The sequence below is a fragment of the Echiichthys vipera genome (assembly GCF_963691815.1).
Source record: "Echiichthys vipera genome assembly, chromosome: 9".
Classification (NCBI taxonomy): domain Eukaryota; kingdom Metazoa; phylum Chordata; class Actinopteri; order Perciformes; family Trachinidae; genus Echiichthys; species Echiichthys vipera.
In genome coordinates this window covers 20,280,479-20,297,482 of record NC_139834.1, presented here as the reverse complement: position 1 = coordinate 20,297,482, position 17,004 = coordinate 20,280,479, and the positions used below count along the sequence as shown (strand labels likewise).

Here is a 17,004-nt window from a genome sequence, read left to right as displayed (position 1 = left end):
GAGGAGGTGACAGACTCTCCTAGGGATGCGTTGTATAGTTTAATGACCACCGACAGGAATGATTTCCTGTAGCGCTCTGTGGTGCAACTGGGTGCGAGGAGTTTTCTGCTGAAGGTGCTCCTCCGCTGGGCCAGTGTGTCGTAGAGAGGGTGGGAGACATTGTCCAGGATAGACAGGAGCCTGGACAGCATCCTCCTCTCTGCCACGGTCGTCAGGGTGTCCAGCTCCTCCCCCAGGACATCACCGGCCCTCCTGATCAGTTTGTTCAGTCTGTTGGTGTCTGCGACCTTCAGCCCACTGACCCAGCATGTAACAGCGAAGAAGATCGCACTGGCCACAACATCCTCAGCATCGTCCATCAGATGTTGAAGGACAGCCTCCTAAGAAAGAAGAGTCGACTTTGGCCCTAACATTTACTAATAAGAACATTTGTGGGTTTTTTTGTTTTTTTACCAAAAACAATATGCAGCATTCACCAGCAAGATTTGTTTTGTTCTTAGAGCCGTGAAAATAACAACAAAGTGTGTATTTCAACAGCAGGACAACCTCTAACTGAATGTATTAGAATTTCCTATTTGTAAAGGTTAGCTAATTTAATTTATCTGGACCCCTTTACTTTTCCAATTGAATATATTTTGTCACATAATCTGGGCAAGTTCTCTTCACCAAAGTGACAGCACATCACCGATGCATCACAGACAAATTCTTTCATTGTATTGATTTGCAAGTCCCATTTTAACTTATACCGCCCCTAAAGATAGTTTGTGGTGCTCAAAAAACATGCAGGAAATTGAAGTGAGTCATTTCCAGGTGTATTTTCCTTTTATGCCATTTAATGTATTCTCTGTGCCCACGCACAATAAACAAAGACAATGGCACAGTTAATTGAAACATTAAATGGAACCTGCTGCTCCCCACTGAACAAAGAAAAATGTTAATATATATTGACGCATTCAATCAATTTTGTTTCTTTGCCTCGCGAACATCTGGCCTGGAGGCAGCGACAGAATGAGTCCCTGGTGCAGTTGAAAGCCAAAACATCTGAAAACTATTTCCTCTATTATGTGAATTAAATGTAGATGTTCCTGCCAGCAACATTTTACATTTCTGCATTGAAATTTCAGACACTGATGAATGAGCACCTAACACTAAGAAACATCTTGGCCTGTCTTACGTTGTCTTATGCAGCAGGTAGTGTGCTGTGGAAGCCTAAGCCCTATCATGTCCGCATAACTACAGTGGACCAGCAAATTACAGTGGAATAACTCTACATTGTTCCTCGGCGTTCAGCTAAAGTGACACATTCCCACTTATTCAAGTCCTTAATTACAGTTTACAGCATGTGGGTGGTTGAGACTGCTGTGATTGCAGCCAGTGGAAAGGAAAAAGAGGATGAGGATGGCAGAAGGATGTTGCATGAGGGTAAATAAACGCAGAGTACTGACAGAAAGATGTCTAGGAGTATATCCAAGCACAAGATTTTTACAGAGATGTCTACTTGTGCAATAGAAGAAAAAATAAGAAAGAATTGTTCCCCCCTTTGCCTTCTTCCATAATATTATTCAACATTGATTTGAAGCTTTCTCTCTTCCTTCTCTCCATCTCAGCCTTTTGTTGACTCTCCAGATACAAACAGAAACTGTTCTTTCGTCTTTTCAGTTGATCTCAGGTGGCCTATCCTTTATTTAATGACTGACTGACCTCCTATAAGGAAGCACTTCATTAAGGCATGGTACAGCAAACAGGTGAAACAGCGCTGTGAAGACAGTGTCTGTCTTGTGCACATGGACATTCAAGATTTAATCATGCCGAAATAAACAACAACCTGTGTCTTGTGCCTCTGCACGTTTGAGAGCATGACCAGCTCCATGTGTGTGTGTAGGGAAATTATTTATGGTACATGCACAAACATCACTTAGTTTAGTCTAGCAAATTTGCTTTGCTCATGACGCACATGTACGATACTTGCCCCTATATTCATATATGCCCTGAAGCCTTTGTAATGATGTTTGTTCTTTAAGGTTGAGAGTTGCTTGATTTAATTCGCAAATAAGTTCTCCATGTAACACAGGACACTAAATCAAACTGCACGTTCAGACTCTGGCTCTTGCAGAAATGAAAACTCATCATTGTTGCTTAAAAAACAAAAAACAAACTGCAATTAAGGATCTTTTAATGCATTCCAGTTCTGCAGAAACTGGGTAACAAACTTCTTTAAATGGAACATCTGCCACACATTATTCCATTGAGCTATAGATATATGGATATATGAATAGAGAAGCAGATTTCTACTATAGACTAGAATAATGGACATAGCTTTCGGGCTTGAAAATTGAAACCAATGCAGAAATGCATTCTTTCTAATGTCCAGGGTGGACAACTGCACTGGCTCTGAAAAGAAGTCAGACTGTATATATATGCCGTATATACTGTATTTATAAGTATATATATAGAAGTCAATGAGAAAATTTGCCTACTTCTCACTCGATTTTTTACCTCAGTAAACGTTAAATGTTATTAAAGTTGCTGTAAAGTTTATGGTCTCAATTGCTAGTTTCAAGTCTTCAATACAGCATGATGTTCATTTTTTAAATTATGGTCCCATTTAGAGTAAAATAGATGATAAAACATGCTTTAGGGCAGGGCAACATGGTGACCTGCCTATGAGGATAGAAGCTTAGTGGTACATATCCATGGCAGTGTTTACATTAAAATAGCCGTGAACTTGTTTATGGGTGTTGATATAGAACTTTGATCCTCTCAGTGTTTTTTCACTTCATCAGAGTTGTTTTTAACGTTTTGGCCATCTAAAATGTCTTGATCAGCGTTTGGTGGTTGCACCTTGCTAACCAAGCTAGCTAGCTAGTGCTAGCCTTAGCTGGTAACTTACGGGAAACTACCAATTCTTACCCGGCTCCATGTCACCGCAGTACATGCAGATTCATGGTGCCAGTGCCAGGAAGTCCCCACCCATCGGGGGATTAGCATAGAGGACATAGCGGACATAGCGGACATAGCGGACATAGCGGCCCTAGTGACGCTAGGATTACAATTTTGGATGGGCAAACACCACTTCGGCTGGGCCTGTTCTAATTATAGATTTTTCACTCGTGCGATGAATATATCCTACAGTTGAACCCTTTTTCTTTGGCAAACATTGATTAGTTTCACTGACACGATTCATTTCAGAGCTCCTTCTTCTGCATCCTCTTCTCTGATTTATAGCAGATCAAACCAATGTGTTAAGGTGCATACCTCTGTAATCAGAGCTTGCTTATCACCTGTCCATCTTCAGGTCAATGCATATACTTTAGGACCATAAAATAAATTCGTAAAATACAGTCTGTAGTAAAATGTCTCCATATGTCTATAATATAAGGTATATTAGGCATAGCGGTTATGTTTTCATGGCAATATGAAGGTAATTTTCTTTTTTTTTTTAGGCAAGGTGCAGTTGAAAGAGATGCGTTTTTAGCCTGCGTTGGAAGATTTGTAGATTTTCTGCCTTCCGAATATCGATGGGGAGCTTGTGCCACCATTTGAGAGCAAGGACAACAAACAGTTGTGACTTAGGCGGGTGACTCTGTGTTTCTCTCAGTGAGGGAGCGGCAAGACAATTTGCTGATGCAGAGTGGAGTGGGCGGGCTGGGGTCATTCATTCATCTTCAACCGCTTATCCCGGGGTCGGGGTCGCGGGGGGGCTGGAGCCGATCCCAGCTGACATCGAGCGTGAGGCGGGGTATCATGTCCTGGATGTAAGCTGGGCCTGATCCGTTAGTAGCAGGATCCGGATTTGTCTATAGCTGGCAGTCCGAGCACAGAGGCTTAACTTGATGGTTTTTGGACTTTGTTCTTTGAAAGTTGATTCCCGAACAGGTCTGTGGACTAATTTCAGCAATTACATCCACCCCAGTGACTTACATTTGATTGAAATGCTCCTAGCTGCGAATCAGAATATGTCTCATATACAGGTAAAATGCCCATGGTGGCTGTCATGGTGTCAGCAGTTGGTGATAGGACAATGATAGGAAATGGCACTGACTCACTCCTTCACTGGAGTACAAATTTGTCTTCAGATGAAGAAGTTAGAACTGAACTTAATTATTCTAAAATATTATTTTTCTTTTCTTTTGTTTCCTTGTATTTCATTTTTGATGTGTGTCTTTTATAACTATTTTGTCTTTCAATTTTGGTATACTATAATGGCGTCTCAAGGACCTCAAACATTTCACTGTTTCCAAGAATTCATTTTAAGCTTTGATAGGTTGATTGTGCACCTGTATTATTGAACAATGCCTCTAGTCCACAGCTAGCAACGATAAAATGTAAGTTTTTTCACACCTAAAGGTATGACCATAGAGTCTTTTTCCATTTTAGAACAGGCTGCAGTGCAGATAACATTCCTTAACCAACCAAAACAACAGTTGTGCCCAGTCAATGAAGCAATTAAGCAGTACATTATGAAGGAACGGCTGTCTTGCAACTTCTAATTACTACAGATATGGCATTTCAGCGTCCATTACTGCAGTGACATTTAAAAAGTATGTTTACCCTGAGTAAAGGCAAACCCTAAAACAGCAAAGAAAATCCTTCTTTTCCAACATATGCAGTGAGTGTTTTTAATGCACTTTTCAGTCTATTGTGACAAACCATATTTTCAGAAAGCTGTATCACCAAATTGATAGATTATTATGGGATTGGAAAACATGACACTTGCCCTATTTATGATAAATGACACCTCAAAATAAATATGCGGTTTATGACAACAGATGTTTTACATTATTTTTATGTGGAAGAAGTTTCTAGATTGCCTCAGTAGTATTCACTCAGCCTGTCAGTCTTAATAATCAGTCAGTGCGTATACATGCACATCAGTAACCCAAAAATGGTCTTTCCCTGGTTAAGGGAATAATCGGATTATTGAAGTTCGCATTCATGAGCAAGGGTTGAATGGGAAAAAACTGGACCTCCTGTACAGTAGGTGGCGTTCTACCAACATACAGCTGGACTGAATACAGCTTTACAAGCAGCCGACTTTTGGACAAAATTACTACCGAAACGGGTCTTCTTGGTAGTGATGTTACTTGCCGTTGCGAGTCCTCCCTTGGCTTAAAGGTAACGCTCTTTTATTGTTGTTTTTGTCACGTTGTTTTCGGTGCCATTGCTTCCTGTTTTATTTTATTTCCTGGTCAAAAGCCACTGCCGCGGAGTTGGCCGCATGCGCAGACAAGAAACCCGATAATAATCCTAGAACGCTGATTACATGCGCGATTAATCAGGGAACTGAAGGAGTTCTCTAGGTCTGTTAACCGGGGTATGGTGTTTAAGTATATGGTCCCTCATTTATCAAACTTGCGTGAAAACGGGCGCAGATCTGAGCGCAGAATTGGTCGTAGGACAGGACACACGTGTGATTTATGAAACATTTGTATCTGACATTAACATGTTACTCCCTTAAATATTCCTGGTTCGGAGGCCTCGCCCACTGAGGTCAAACATGGAGAGACGAAACAGTGGTTAGAAAAGAAACTTTTCCGACACAGATCGGCATCCTGACATCCGAGATGGAGCAAAATAAAGATGTGCTTTTTGTCAGTCTTAAGAGTGGAATTAAAGGGGCCCATAAAAACGCTGTATGGAAAAAATTAACGGAGGCAGTCAACCCGAAGCAGCGCTCCACTGTCTCCCGTGTGCGTGTGTGCGCACTGCTGAACCTGCGCTCCTGCTCTTTAGCGGGGTTTGCCAGCGGGCTTATTAGGTATTCCGTTAGAGGATAACTTTTGTCACCTAGAAGAACCATACCAAAATGTTAATCATCTGATACCTTGTTTGATTTAATGCAATTTATCGAGGGTAGCCACTTACAGGGGAGATGACTTTGGCTCTGCGGTGCGCCTTGCTGCAGCCGCGAGCCAACACATTCATTCATATATTCATCCTCAACCGCTTGTCCCTGTCGGGGTCGCGGGGGGCTGGAGCCGAGCTGTTCTGAAATATAAAAGAATTGTGTGTGTCCCCCTGGCCACCACGTTTAAAAGCGACAGCTTGGCATCACAAATCACCTGTACATTTATCGAGTGGTAGTTTTTGCGATTGATGAATGCATAATCATAATCATTCATGGATGGTGCCTTCAGACGCACATGAGTAAAATCAATTGCTCCAACCACAATTTTATTTTTTTTATTCGTTTTCAGAATCCGTTTTGATCTGTTCTTAATATGTGACTGCTTATGCTTAATGACAGCTGAGGTTTGTTCATTATTTTCAGACAGATTTTGCTGTGCTGCACCGCAAATACACAGGCTCAACTTTGCGTACACGATCTCAGACCTGACGTGAGATTTGATCGTAGCTCCCGCTCATGTCCAAATTGATAAATGCCGAAGTTTGCCAGGAAATGGTCGTACGCACGTTTTTCTGCCGTACGTTTGTTTGATAAATGAGGGCCATGGTGTTTAAGAAACCGGGGTATGCCCTTAACCCGAAAATGATCGGGATTTTAAACTGCATGTAAACGCACTGACTTATAAGTACCAATCAGGTTGAAACATTTCTTATGCCATTTCTCCACTGCAAGGCACGGCTCTTTTTTGGTTTTCTATTAGCAAATTTTGTATTACTTGGTACTGTTGTGGGAATTTTGGATATTTGTAATTCATAATCATAGTTTTGACAGGTCAGACACAGTTCAGTGTCTCCTCTGTCTAACCTTCTTAATGGATAATGCAAATAACTAACTCATGATGATATATTGGCATATTTGTGCATCTGTACCCTGTGTTAGAGACCTTGTGATGAGAGAGGTTCAGAATGTTCAGAATTGTAATGTCTAAGGCATGTTTTTTGTTTGGTCTAAAGACGTCACCTAACCAAGGCTATTCGCGTCCTGTCCCTCTCCCTAAAAGACTGTGCGAGATTTGGTACATCGTCATTCCTACTAGACACTAACTTTGTGAGGATGTAGAGATTAACGTATTTTTGTCTGCAGAGGAAAATGCTTTGGCAAAATAAACCACGGAGAAAAAGCTGAACCTGTTTGTTGATCTTTGTTGAAGAATCCATTTCCACAACAGTACCTGGTAATTTTATTGGTACCACCTTAGTCAAGGTTCCAAGCGAGTTGAGACAATACTACAAGGTGAAGTTAAAACATTGCAGACCACTGATTGGCCAGAGAGAAAGGATTTCCTGCACAAACCTGTGATTTTGAAATAGCCATCTATAACAACAGAGTTTTTTTTATTCAGTCGACCCAGACTTTTCAAAATTGTCAGCACGCAAAACTACGCCGTACACTACACCATACAATTCATAAAGTGCAGAAATTTCTGTGTTTGGTTCACAATGAAAGGATTCAGCAACTGTCGGGTTGAAGATGACGTCGCAGCAGTTCAAGGCTCCGTCTCTATGGCAAGTTGAGAACCCCACCTACATGAGGGAGTACTATCCGCAAAGGGTTAGGGTTAGGGTGAAGAAATTTGAGTTGAGTAGAGCCGTACCATGTTGTAACTTTTTGGCCATCTTTCTTAGACTTGATTGACCTCTACCAACACAGTCAGGAGTATTTCCTCTGCCACTTGGGCTCAGTGTAACATTAAAGGCTGATATGAGGGATTTAATCTTGCTCTCCCTGCACCCTCCAAAGTGTGGATATAGGCATTGCTGACCACTCCTCTCATATCACACAATATGACCACCTTGTGCTCCTGAAATGGAAGGAGCACAGTAATCAGGGAAGGACCTGGAGATGGTCCTGTTAAGAGGAGGGTGATCTGAAACTGAAGGGTCCTCATCATGTGATTTACTCGCTTCATGATGGGGAGTCAGCAAAATAACTGGGTCTAGGGATATTGCTTAACGGACTGTAGGCCCCTCTCAGCCATGATAAGGTTGATTACTAGAAAACATCTTCACTGTGGCAATCCCCAATATCTGCTTTGAAGGACTGAATGAAAGACAGTCTTTGGAACAAACTTGAGAACCTTTCTTGTTCAGTAAAAATAGCAACAGACATCTGGTCATGGACAAGGCATTCAATTGTTTTCTAGGATATTTATGGAATAATGTTACCACACCAGTCAACATGCTCCACTTTCCTACCTGTTGGTTAGTGTATGGGTCTATACAAAATAACAGCTAACATAGACCAAGTGTATTCAGATTCTAGATATTCTAGATAAAGTTAAAGCAAATTTTAATATCTACACAATGGTTAAACATAATCAGAAGCAAATTAATTTACTAAACCTAAAATATTAATTAAAAAATATATTTCAGCTTCAATTGCTTGTTCATAATAGCAGTAATTGGGAATGTTAAATTGAAACAAATGCAATGTGAAAAGGCTGCCTTTCTCCCCTTGTCACCTAGTTCTATTTCCATCATTAACAGTTTTGGTATCTGCTTAACCCTTGTTTTCAGTACATTTTTCAGTTATATTATATTATAGATATTTTACAGGCCTGTATTTATTTGTGGGTTTATAGTTATTGTGTTTTGGTTCTATCTGTGATTGTGGGATTAGATCAGCTGTTCACCAATGTCATTCAGGAGAGTGCCTGCAGGTTTGCCTAATTAGAACCTCACAGTAGGGCGCGGCTGGGCATTTTCAGAGGTAAGATAGTTCTGCAGTGAATTACATTTTTGTAATATTTGGGTTAATCTTGTTACCTGGGCAGGTGGTAGGGTCCAGGCTAGGTGAGGCTGACCTGTATAAATGGCTTCACAAGAGTGAGGGAAGTGAGCAGCTTGCTTTGAGGTGGCAGTTTGTTTGTTTGTTTGTTGATGTTAGTTTGCCTCAGTTTAATTTAGTTGTATAGTGAATCCCAGGTTTCATTTGGTGCTTTTTGTTTGAGTTTTCTTTTGTAAATAAATCACACATTTTTGCACTTATCCTGTTTGCCTTCTGGCTTCTCAAACACCCCTTTTTGAACAGTTTTTGATGCACCATCACTTCATCATCTGAATGGGGTAGCGACACCACATGCACTATTTATTTAAACCAAACACACTCTCCATAAAATGAGAATAAAATGCTAAACTGGGAGAAACAGACTATTAAACATTGTTAACCTTCCATAAAGAGATAACACATTGTATTTACTAATAATTACCTATATTGTAAAAAGGTTTGTCAGCTTCATGCCCACACAACAGCAACAGCTTCTTAAAATTCAACATGAACTGTCTCTGAAAGTCCAACTCCCCTGCTCATTGAACACTGGCTCATTATCAATCTCACATAAATACCATGAACTAAATGGAAAAAGCCTAGAATCTTTCTCTTTTTTTTACCTGTAAGATCCAGAGTTATAGTAGAAATAAACTTGAAATGAATTTACAATCCCAGAGACAACAGAAATTAGACCCTGGTCTCAGTAATGTATAGAGCATAAAGTACTCATTATTAACTGTTTTTCTTTTATGATGAAGTTAGCTTTTCCAGGAATGCTTTGTTCAGAGGGTATCATTCTTGCTGGAGCATCAATGCCAGAGTGGCAGCTGGATGATATCCAAGAGGACAACATCTGCCATCAATACAGACTTCATAGAGGCTCAATATCCCACCAGTTCACAATCGGCTGAAAAGGAAAATGTTATGGCACCATTTAAAAAGAGTTCATCAGAGAGGTCATTTGCGAAGAGAAAAAATAAATTGTCTATGGAGATAATTATTGTTATTCACCTCAAATACTAGCCATTAGTGCTTTAGTATGGGAAATGGGTGTTTTTATAAGCAATATCCCATCACTTCTGTATAACATCATATATCCATATTCCATCAAAACAGCCAGCATGAATAGTCTATTATTCCCTCATTATAAAAGCCTTCACAATGATGTCTGACCCTAAGATTGGCATTTGGCAGATGTTAAAAAAAATGTTTTTTAAAACATGATGCAATCTGGTTTCATTCACTGGGGAACTGTTGTTGATGTACCATTGACTGTCTCCGTTCCTGTTGGAGCAATTATCGTAAATTGACTGCACTTATACTGTATAGCGCTTTTCAACCTTAACAGACAAAGTGCTTCACAATTTGCCTTTCATTCACCCATTCACACAATGCACACACACACTCACACACAGAAGGTGACAAAGCTGCCAGCCATGCAAGGCAAGAATCAAACCGCCAACCACGTGATTAGTGAAAGACTAGTCGGGCTTACCAGATGTGGGGATAAAATTGACATTTGGGCAGCAGAGAGGAGCTTCTCAGGGGACCGCAAGACAGGAGCTCAACTTGAAGTTGAAATCACACAGAAGCCCATGGGATTTCAAAAGGAGACATTATTGCCGGGATAGCTAACCTGGTCAAGACTGAAACAAGTCAGTGTGCACGCCTCCAAACTCAGTAATCTCCATAATGCTCTAGATTAGCTTCCCCTGCTTTTAGCATTGCTTTCTCTGAGCAAGCCTACCAGGGCCGAAACGTTGCAATATAATTTCAACAGAAATAATGCCTAGTTACAGGTACTCCATGTCTTTTTAAAAGCTGTTAGTTAGCATAGCTCCAACATGAGCAGGGGACACAGGGAGGACTGGACCATGGTTAGCTACGGACGGGCAGCAAAAGTCGCTACAGCCATGCTAAGCTACCGGGCAGAACAACCTCTCTGCAGCAGATTAGCCAACCACTGCTGCACATACCAGCTGTACAGCTGCCTGTACTGTGTCAAAGACTGTTTCCCTGTCGTGATGTGTTTCTCCTTACTTAACCTGAACCAGACCTTATGCCCTAACCTTAACCTCGGAGGGGCATGCTATCATTTTAACAGAAGGAAAACATTATTCGTCCAGGTGAGGGCGGGGGGCGCACTTCGGCACTATGCCAGCATGCCTACAGCTCCATGACCAGAGCTTGACATGGGACGAAAATATACAATAAACTAAAGAAGACAAAAAAACTGTACAACGAACAAATAAACTCCTAAACCTACAGAAGACTGGCCTGTCAACACAGGGGAGCTGTGTTTTTTCGGATAAAAAGCTCTATAACGTTTACATTTCTCAACCCATTTAAATTAGTCATTTTTATATTCAAGGGGTACATGAAGTTGTGTCTGATTAGTGTTTTTTTTTTTATCCAGAAAAACTATAGAACCCCTGTTTACTCGCATATGTCGGCTGTGTTGACTCATCTCAGCAACGAGACAACGCATTCAATGTGGCGTCATAACTTGAAAGGAGAGTAACTTGAAGGGTCTTGCATGAATTATTTTGGGCAGTGTTGAAAGTAGTACTGTAAGAAGTCCTGCATTCACCTGCCTCACATTCTGCATGTTCTTTGGCAAATATAACCATTGCCTTTTGACCCTTGCTTTCCTTAGAACCCTGTACATTTTGTTTTTGCAATTTTGCCAATAAATCATCAAACTGATCCTGCCTGTCTTTTGGGTTCCTTTACTTGAATTTAACTGTGTGCCAACAAGAGGGCCAGGCAGGTAAATGTTGTGGGTAGCGTGTTTTTATGTTTCTGAGGCTTTTATTTAATAGTTATCCTGCCTAGAGCGGGGACTGAAATAATTAGCAGCATGAGTCTGATCTAATCAGCATCACTGTCTAAACAGGTTTCACAGGGTCAACGTGTGATACGGGTGATAAGTGTTTTCCATTTTATAAATAAATTTCAATCCAAGAGTTTTATGTATAAAACGTAAAATTTTAAAATCATAATCAATACATACTAAACTATATTAAAAAAAAAGGTATACTTCATTGTGTTCTCTTTAGATTTAGTTTACATATTCTCTTTAGACACAGCTTCCTTCCTGTGTTTGGGGAATGCAATCAATTTCAAGGAAATAGTATTTAGTGTCATATTCATCCAAATTATATTTCCCGAAAAACGGATTTGAGGTGATAAAATATTTATGAAAAGTTCAACAGAATAGAATGATTATAAATTACTCTGGCATTCATCAGTTTCATGGATTCCGGTGACCGGGGGGTGGGGAATGATGATAAACTGATCATGCGCCTGTCTCACTTTGTTTACCTAAATGTCGGCCTGGTCAGGACAGCTGGGTTCATTTACCCTCAGATCACTGGGGTGAACCATTTCAAAACACGCAAACTATTTGGGGACTGTGAAGCAAACATGACCAGGTGAGTGTCACAGCATTTATTTGTGCAAAAATAATCCTTAAAACTACTGCCATCTCAGCTAATTTTGCCCAGGGGGTGCTGTGTATTTGTTCTATTTTCACTCCTTCATGTCTCGCTGAGTGTGGAAATGACAGGGTTATATGGCAGTTTCACCTCCCCCAACTTCCCCCAGCCATACCCTGACAACCAGCTCATAGTGTGGAACATCACTGTCCCAGATGGCCACAGGGTCAAACTCTACTTCAGTCACTTCAGCATGGAACCCTCAAACCAGTGTGAATATGACTACATCCAGGTAACATACTGGGGAAACTACAACTCCCATTATCTGCACCAAAGTCTCTAATTTGCTGACTTAAAGGCCTCTGACCTTGTCAAACCAGGTTTTGGCTGAGGGGAATGAAACCTTGCGCTTCTGTGGTGAGGAAGAGAAGAACTATGAAAGCACCCCCAGGAACACCATCATCCTGTCAGCCGGGAACATCATGTCAGTGGTCTTTAGGAGCGACTACTCTAACGAGGGCCGATTCACAGGCTTCCAAGCATTTTACACCTCAGAAGGTGATGTAGAATAGTGACATTTGTTGCCAGAGGGCTAATACATTTTGTTGGCTGTAATTGTGTGCAATTGAGTTTGTAGAGGATTATACCATTGAAGGTATTGTTTTAAAATTCGGATTTAGATAGAAAGAGGCTTTCATCAACAGAAATGCAGCAGTGACAAAACAATCTCACACAATGGAATGCCGGACCAAACACAGTTATTAGAAGGCACTGAATTTACATATAACAATCAGCTAATCAGTACAGGGGTGATGTCACAACTATACTATATACAGTATAGGTAGAAATTGTCACTACGGTGCTGTAACAGTCATTCCCCGGCTGCAATGACGCAGATGTGGATGACCCAGAAACACTGACCAATCAGAGCAGAATGGGCTTTTTCAAGAGGGGGATTTAAAGACATGTGCTAAAACTGGGCGTTTCAGACAGAATACCCTACATGTATATTCAGATAGACAGAATGAGATTATTTTTAAACATTAATGCATGTAAACATGTCCTAGCAGAAACCAAAAAATACAAGTATGAACCTGAAAATTAGCATAATATGTTCCTTCTAAGTTCCTTCATTGATTTTTTTTTTTGTGTGTGAGCTAGAGTTAAGATAATCCAGACTCAATTGGTGTGCTTAGAGCTGTGGTGACACACTCAAGAGACTCAGTTTGTTCATGGATGGAAAAAAAGGTAATGTGTAGTGTTTTACTCTCTAACCTTCCATTCTCTAACAGACATCAACGAGTGTCTGTCCAAGATAGATGGGGAAAAAGTGTGTGATCATTTTTGCCACAACTACATTGGCGGATATTACTGCACATGCAGACAAGACTACCTTCTTCATGAAAACAATAGATCCTGCACAGGTAAGAGCCGCGCAGACGAAAGCTCAAGAGGCATGTTCATCTAAGCTCAATCAAAGTGAGTCAAAAGCTGTGTAGTGAGGTTCATTGTTAAGAGCTTGGGACACCGCATTTGACCGGGAGTAGATATGATACATGATGTTTGTCAAGATAGATATGCTGCTGCTCAGGTCCTCCAGACACTGATGGTAATATAACATCTGTTTGATGTATTGGGCTTCAACATGTTTTCATTCCACAGATTTTGTTGAATATATAATTCGAAATGGACATTTTTTTAAGTTGGCACAACATGTCGATGTGGTATTGAGGTAGGCTTAGTGGATATGATGAGATTATTGTTCAACACTCGTAAGCCTCAACACCGTGGAGGTGGAGGTTGAAACCTAAAATAAATCAGAAAACCACAGTTTAACACAGAGAAACTCTAAGCTCCCCTCTACAGCGCTCTGGAGTTAACTTTAATTGAAGTTTGGATCACATTAGCAGTGCCGAGTTGGTGACATGGCGACACAGCGCCAGCTTAAGTTTACACTAACCCTACATGTGAAGTTGCGGATGTAGTAGCTAAATCTGTCAATGGAAAAATAGTAGATATCTTAGCCACACCTACATTGAGCTAGCAAGGCAGTATCCTGTTTATATGTGTAGTCAGTATGAGAAATCACACGATCTCTACACAGCATTAACTATAGCTTAAGGTAGCTGGCTCACTCAACAGACTAGAAATCCCCAGGATTCCTTAACTGGTATGATGTAAAACTCAAAACTTGGATTTCTTTTGTCTTATTATTAGTAAGGTTACAACCAGTCACACAGTAGCCCTTTGGCATGCTAATATCAAAGAAAATTAGCTTAATTTTCAGATTGTCTGCCGTTTTACATTCAAAGCAACATATGACAGGAAGTGAACGTGCTTTTATGCTGTGGTGGATGTTGAGGAAGTCAGGAATTTTGCTTTGAGAATACATTGTGGCTATTTTGTAGACACTTATGGGTATTGCAACATGTGTGTCTCCAGCCCATAGATATTTCTGTCTGTATGCTTCTCTCTTCTAACCCTCTTTTTTCAGATGATAATATCATCATCCAGTATCAACCAGTAGCGTGGGATTCCAACATGGCGGAAGGGCTCAGACCCCTCCCAAATTGTCATGTGTCTGCTAATTTTCAATATCCTTGTTTTTCCTGAAGCAATATTGTCATTAGGGGAATTTCTAACCCTCTATTGAGGTGTTGAAAATACAAAATGCCATTGATTTCAGACTTTTGCAAGAAGTCTGGATGAAAATTAGATCAGAGTTGTAAAGTAATTACACCTAATTTAACGAAAAGGCCATTTGTCTTTCAAAGTGTTCGCAATATTTTCCAGTACTTCAGAACAAATCTTCAAAAAAACCTTTTTTGACATTTCACACAGGGCACACAGTTGATAGTGTTTTAGATTGGAGTTCATTCTATCATATCTGGCCTGTACTAGCTAATTTCAGACTGAAAAGGCATACTGATGCATAAAGTAGTTGATCTCTGCCAGCTGGTCTAAGGCAGGGTTAATTACTGTCGATTCCTAAGGGAAAAGCAACGTCAAAATGGCATTAAAAATGAATACCTGTGTGCAGCACATATAGTGCACTGACACACAGTGATTAATCACAATTACCAGTTGATGTGCGTTAAATTATTATTCTTCGCCAGAGGAAACAGGGTGACAAAACAAATCATGCAGTGAATAGGCAAAAATGATTATCTGCCTACAGATTGCACTAATTATATGAATTACAGGAACTCAGCCTCTTTGCAATACTCATTTGTTTTTGTCTGTAACAACATCTGCACACTTGCCGGGGCAATATTGCAAATGCAAATCCCATCATTTAGGATGCCAGGAAATGGCTCAGTTGGAAAGAAAAAAATGTTCTTTTAACAAAAAACCTTTTCATAGCCAGTATTTTATTGTTGCGGGTAGATTATGAGACTTGCTCATCAGTATTCAAATAAGCATCCAAAGGCTTTGAACACAGCCAACTGGATAGAAGATCTAAACCATGCCTCAAACTGTTTAAAATGTTGCTATGTCTCTTTTTTTATTATGACGAAGGTCGAGGTGTTATATAAATACTGTGAAAGTATCAAGAGCTCAATCCACAGAGACATGCAAACAGCCTGTATTCAGAAATTGTGCCTTTAAATGAGCCGTCAGGACTTCAGTAAAGTTGTGTTGTCGCAACTATATTACATATCGGTAGAACGTGCCGCTATAGTGCAGTTACAGTCATTCTATGGCTGCAGTAGCAGTGCAGAGACACAAAATGGGGGCTTAAAGAGACAGGTGCTAAAATTGTGTTTCAGATAGAGGATGAATACAGGTATATTCACACAGGCAGTATGAGAATCATAAGTTGTTTTTGAACATTGAAACATGTAAATGTGTTCTAATAGAAACCCAAAATACAAGTATGAAAATACATGATGCATGATGTATTAAAATGAGCATAATATGGGTCCTTTAAGTGGAACTTAATGAGTGTGTGAATCTTCCCTACAGTGCCATGCCACAGCCAGCTGTTGACCTCGTTGTCCGGGGTTCTGGTCAGTCCGGGCTACCCAAGCCCCTACCCACCCATGAGTCAGTGTGACCATACCATCCGTCTGCCAGAGGGCTACAGAATAATTCTGGACTTCCTGGAACCCTTTGACATAGAGGGACACTCGGCAGTCCCTTGTCCATACGATACGTTGAAGGTTAGTCATGTGACTTCATTCAGAGCACAACATACAAAGGACGATAAATAGGCAATGTATTCCTCCTCATGCCTGCGGTGGCAGTCTATTACCAACTTGTCCTCCTTGGGTGATATACTATACGGCCATGTTGTTACGTGTATAATTAAGTTTGGCTGGACATAAATCAGGAAGGCATTGAATGAATATTTTTATCTGATGTTTCCCTTTCACAAGATTTCAACAGCTGGACAGGAGTATGGACCCTTCTGTGGATCAATGTCACCAAATCGCATTGACACAGGAAGTTACCAAGTGCATGTTGCGTTCAGATCCGACGCTAGTGGGAAAAACAAGGGATGGAAGATCAAGTATACTAGTATAAAGGCTGACTCCTGATGGCTTATTGGCATGAACATCGTATGCGTACTTATACACTATAGGAAAATTGTATTCATTGACTTTTATATCATGGCAACTTAACATAGTGTTTGTGATGAAGCTTGGGTATTGTGTAAGAAGAAGCATTTTCCTTATGATACCTTCGTATGACATTGTGACATTGGTGCTTCAAATTTAATGCAATTTCATTGATTGCATGTAATTTCTAATGTAACTGTCATTATTGTATTTCTTTGTTTGGGGAGATGCTGCTATAATCTCAATAGCGCACTATGTATAAGGCGTTTTATTGTTTTGCTACTTGTGCAAGGAAAAGGAAGACTCAAAAGACACTTTGGCTAGTTAA

General features: G+C 40.4%; 1 protein-coding gene across 1 annotated transcript; it reads left to right on the top strand.

Annotated features, from left to right (window-relative positions):
* Positions 1–12,103: 12,103 nt before the first annotated feature.
* masp2 (MBL associated serine protease 2) lies at positions 12,104–16,655 on the top strand (the record flags this gene model as incomplete). The annotated part of the gene is made up of 6 exons (XM_083920541.1): positions 12,104–12,111; positions 12,232–12,406; positions 12,495–12,672; positions 13,407–13,538; positions 16,081–16,277; positions 16,494–16,655. 6 exons carry the CDS (start codon positions 12,104–12,106, stop codon positions 16,653–16,655), a joined length of 852 nt encoding a protein of 283 aa, XP_083776667.1.
* Between the last annotated feature and the right edge of the window lie 349 nt (positions 16,656–17,004).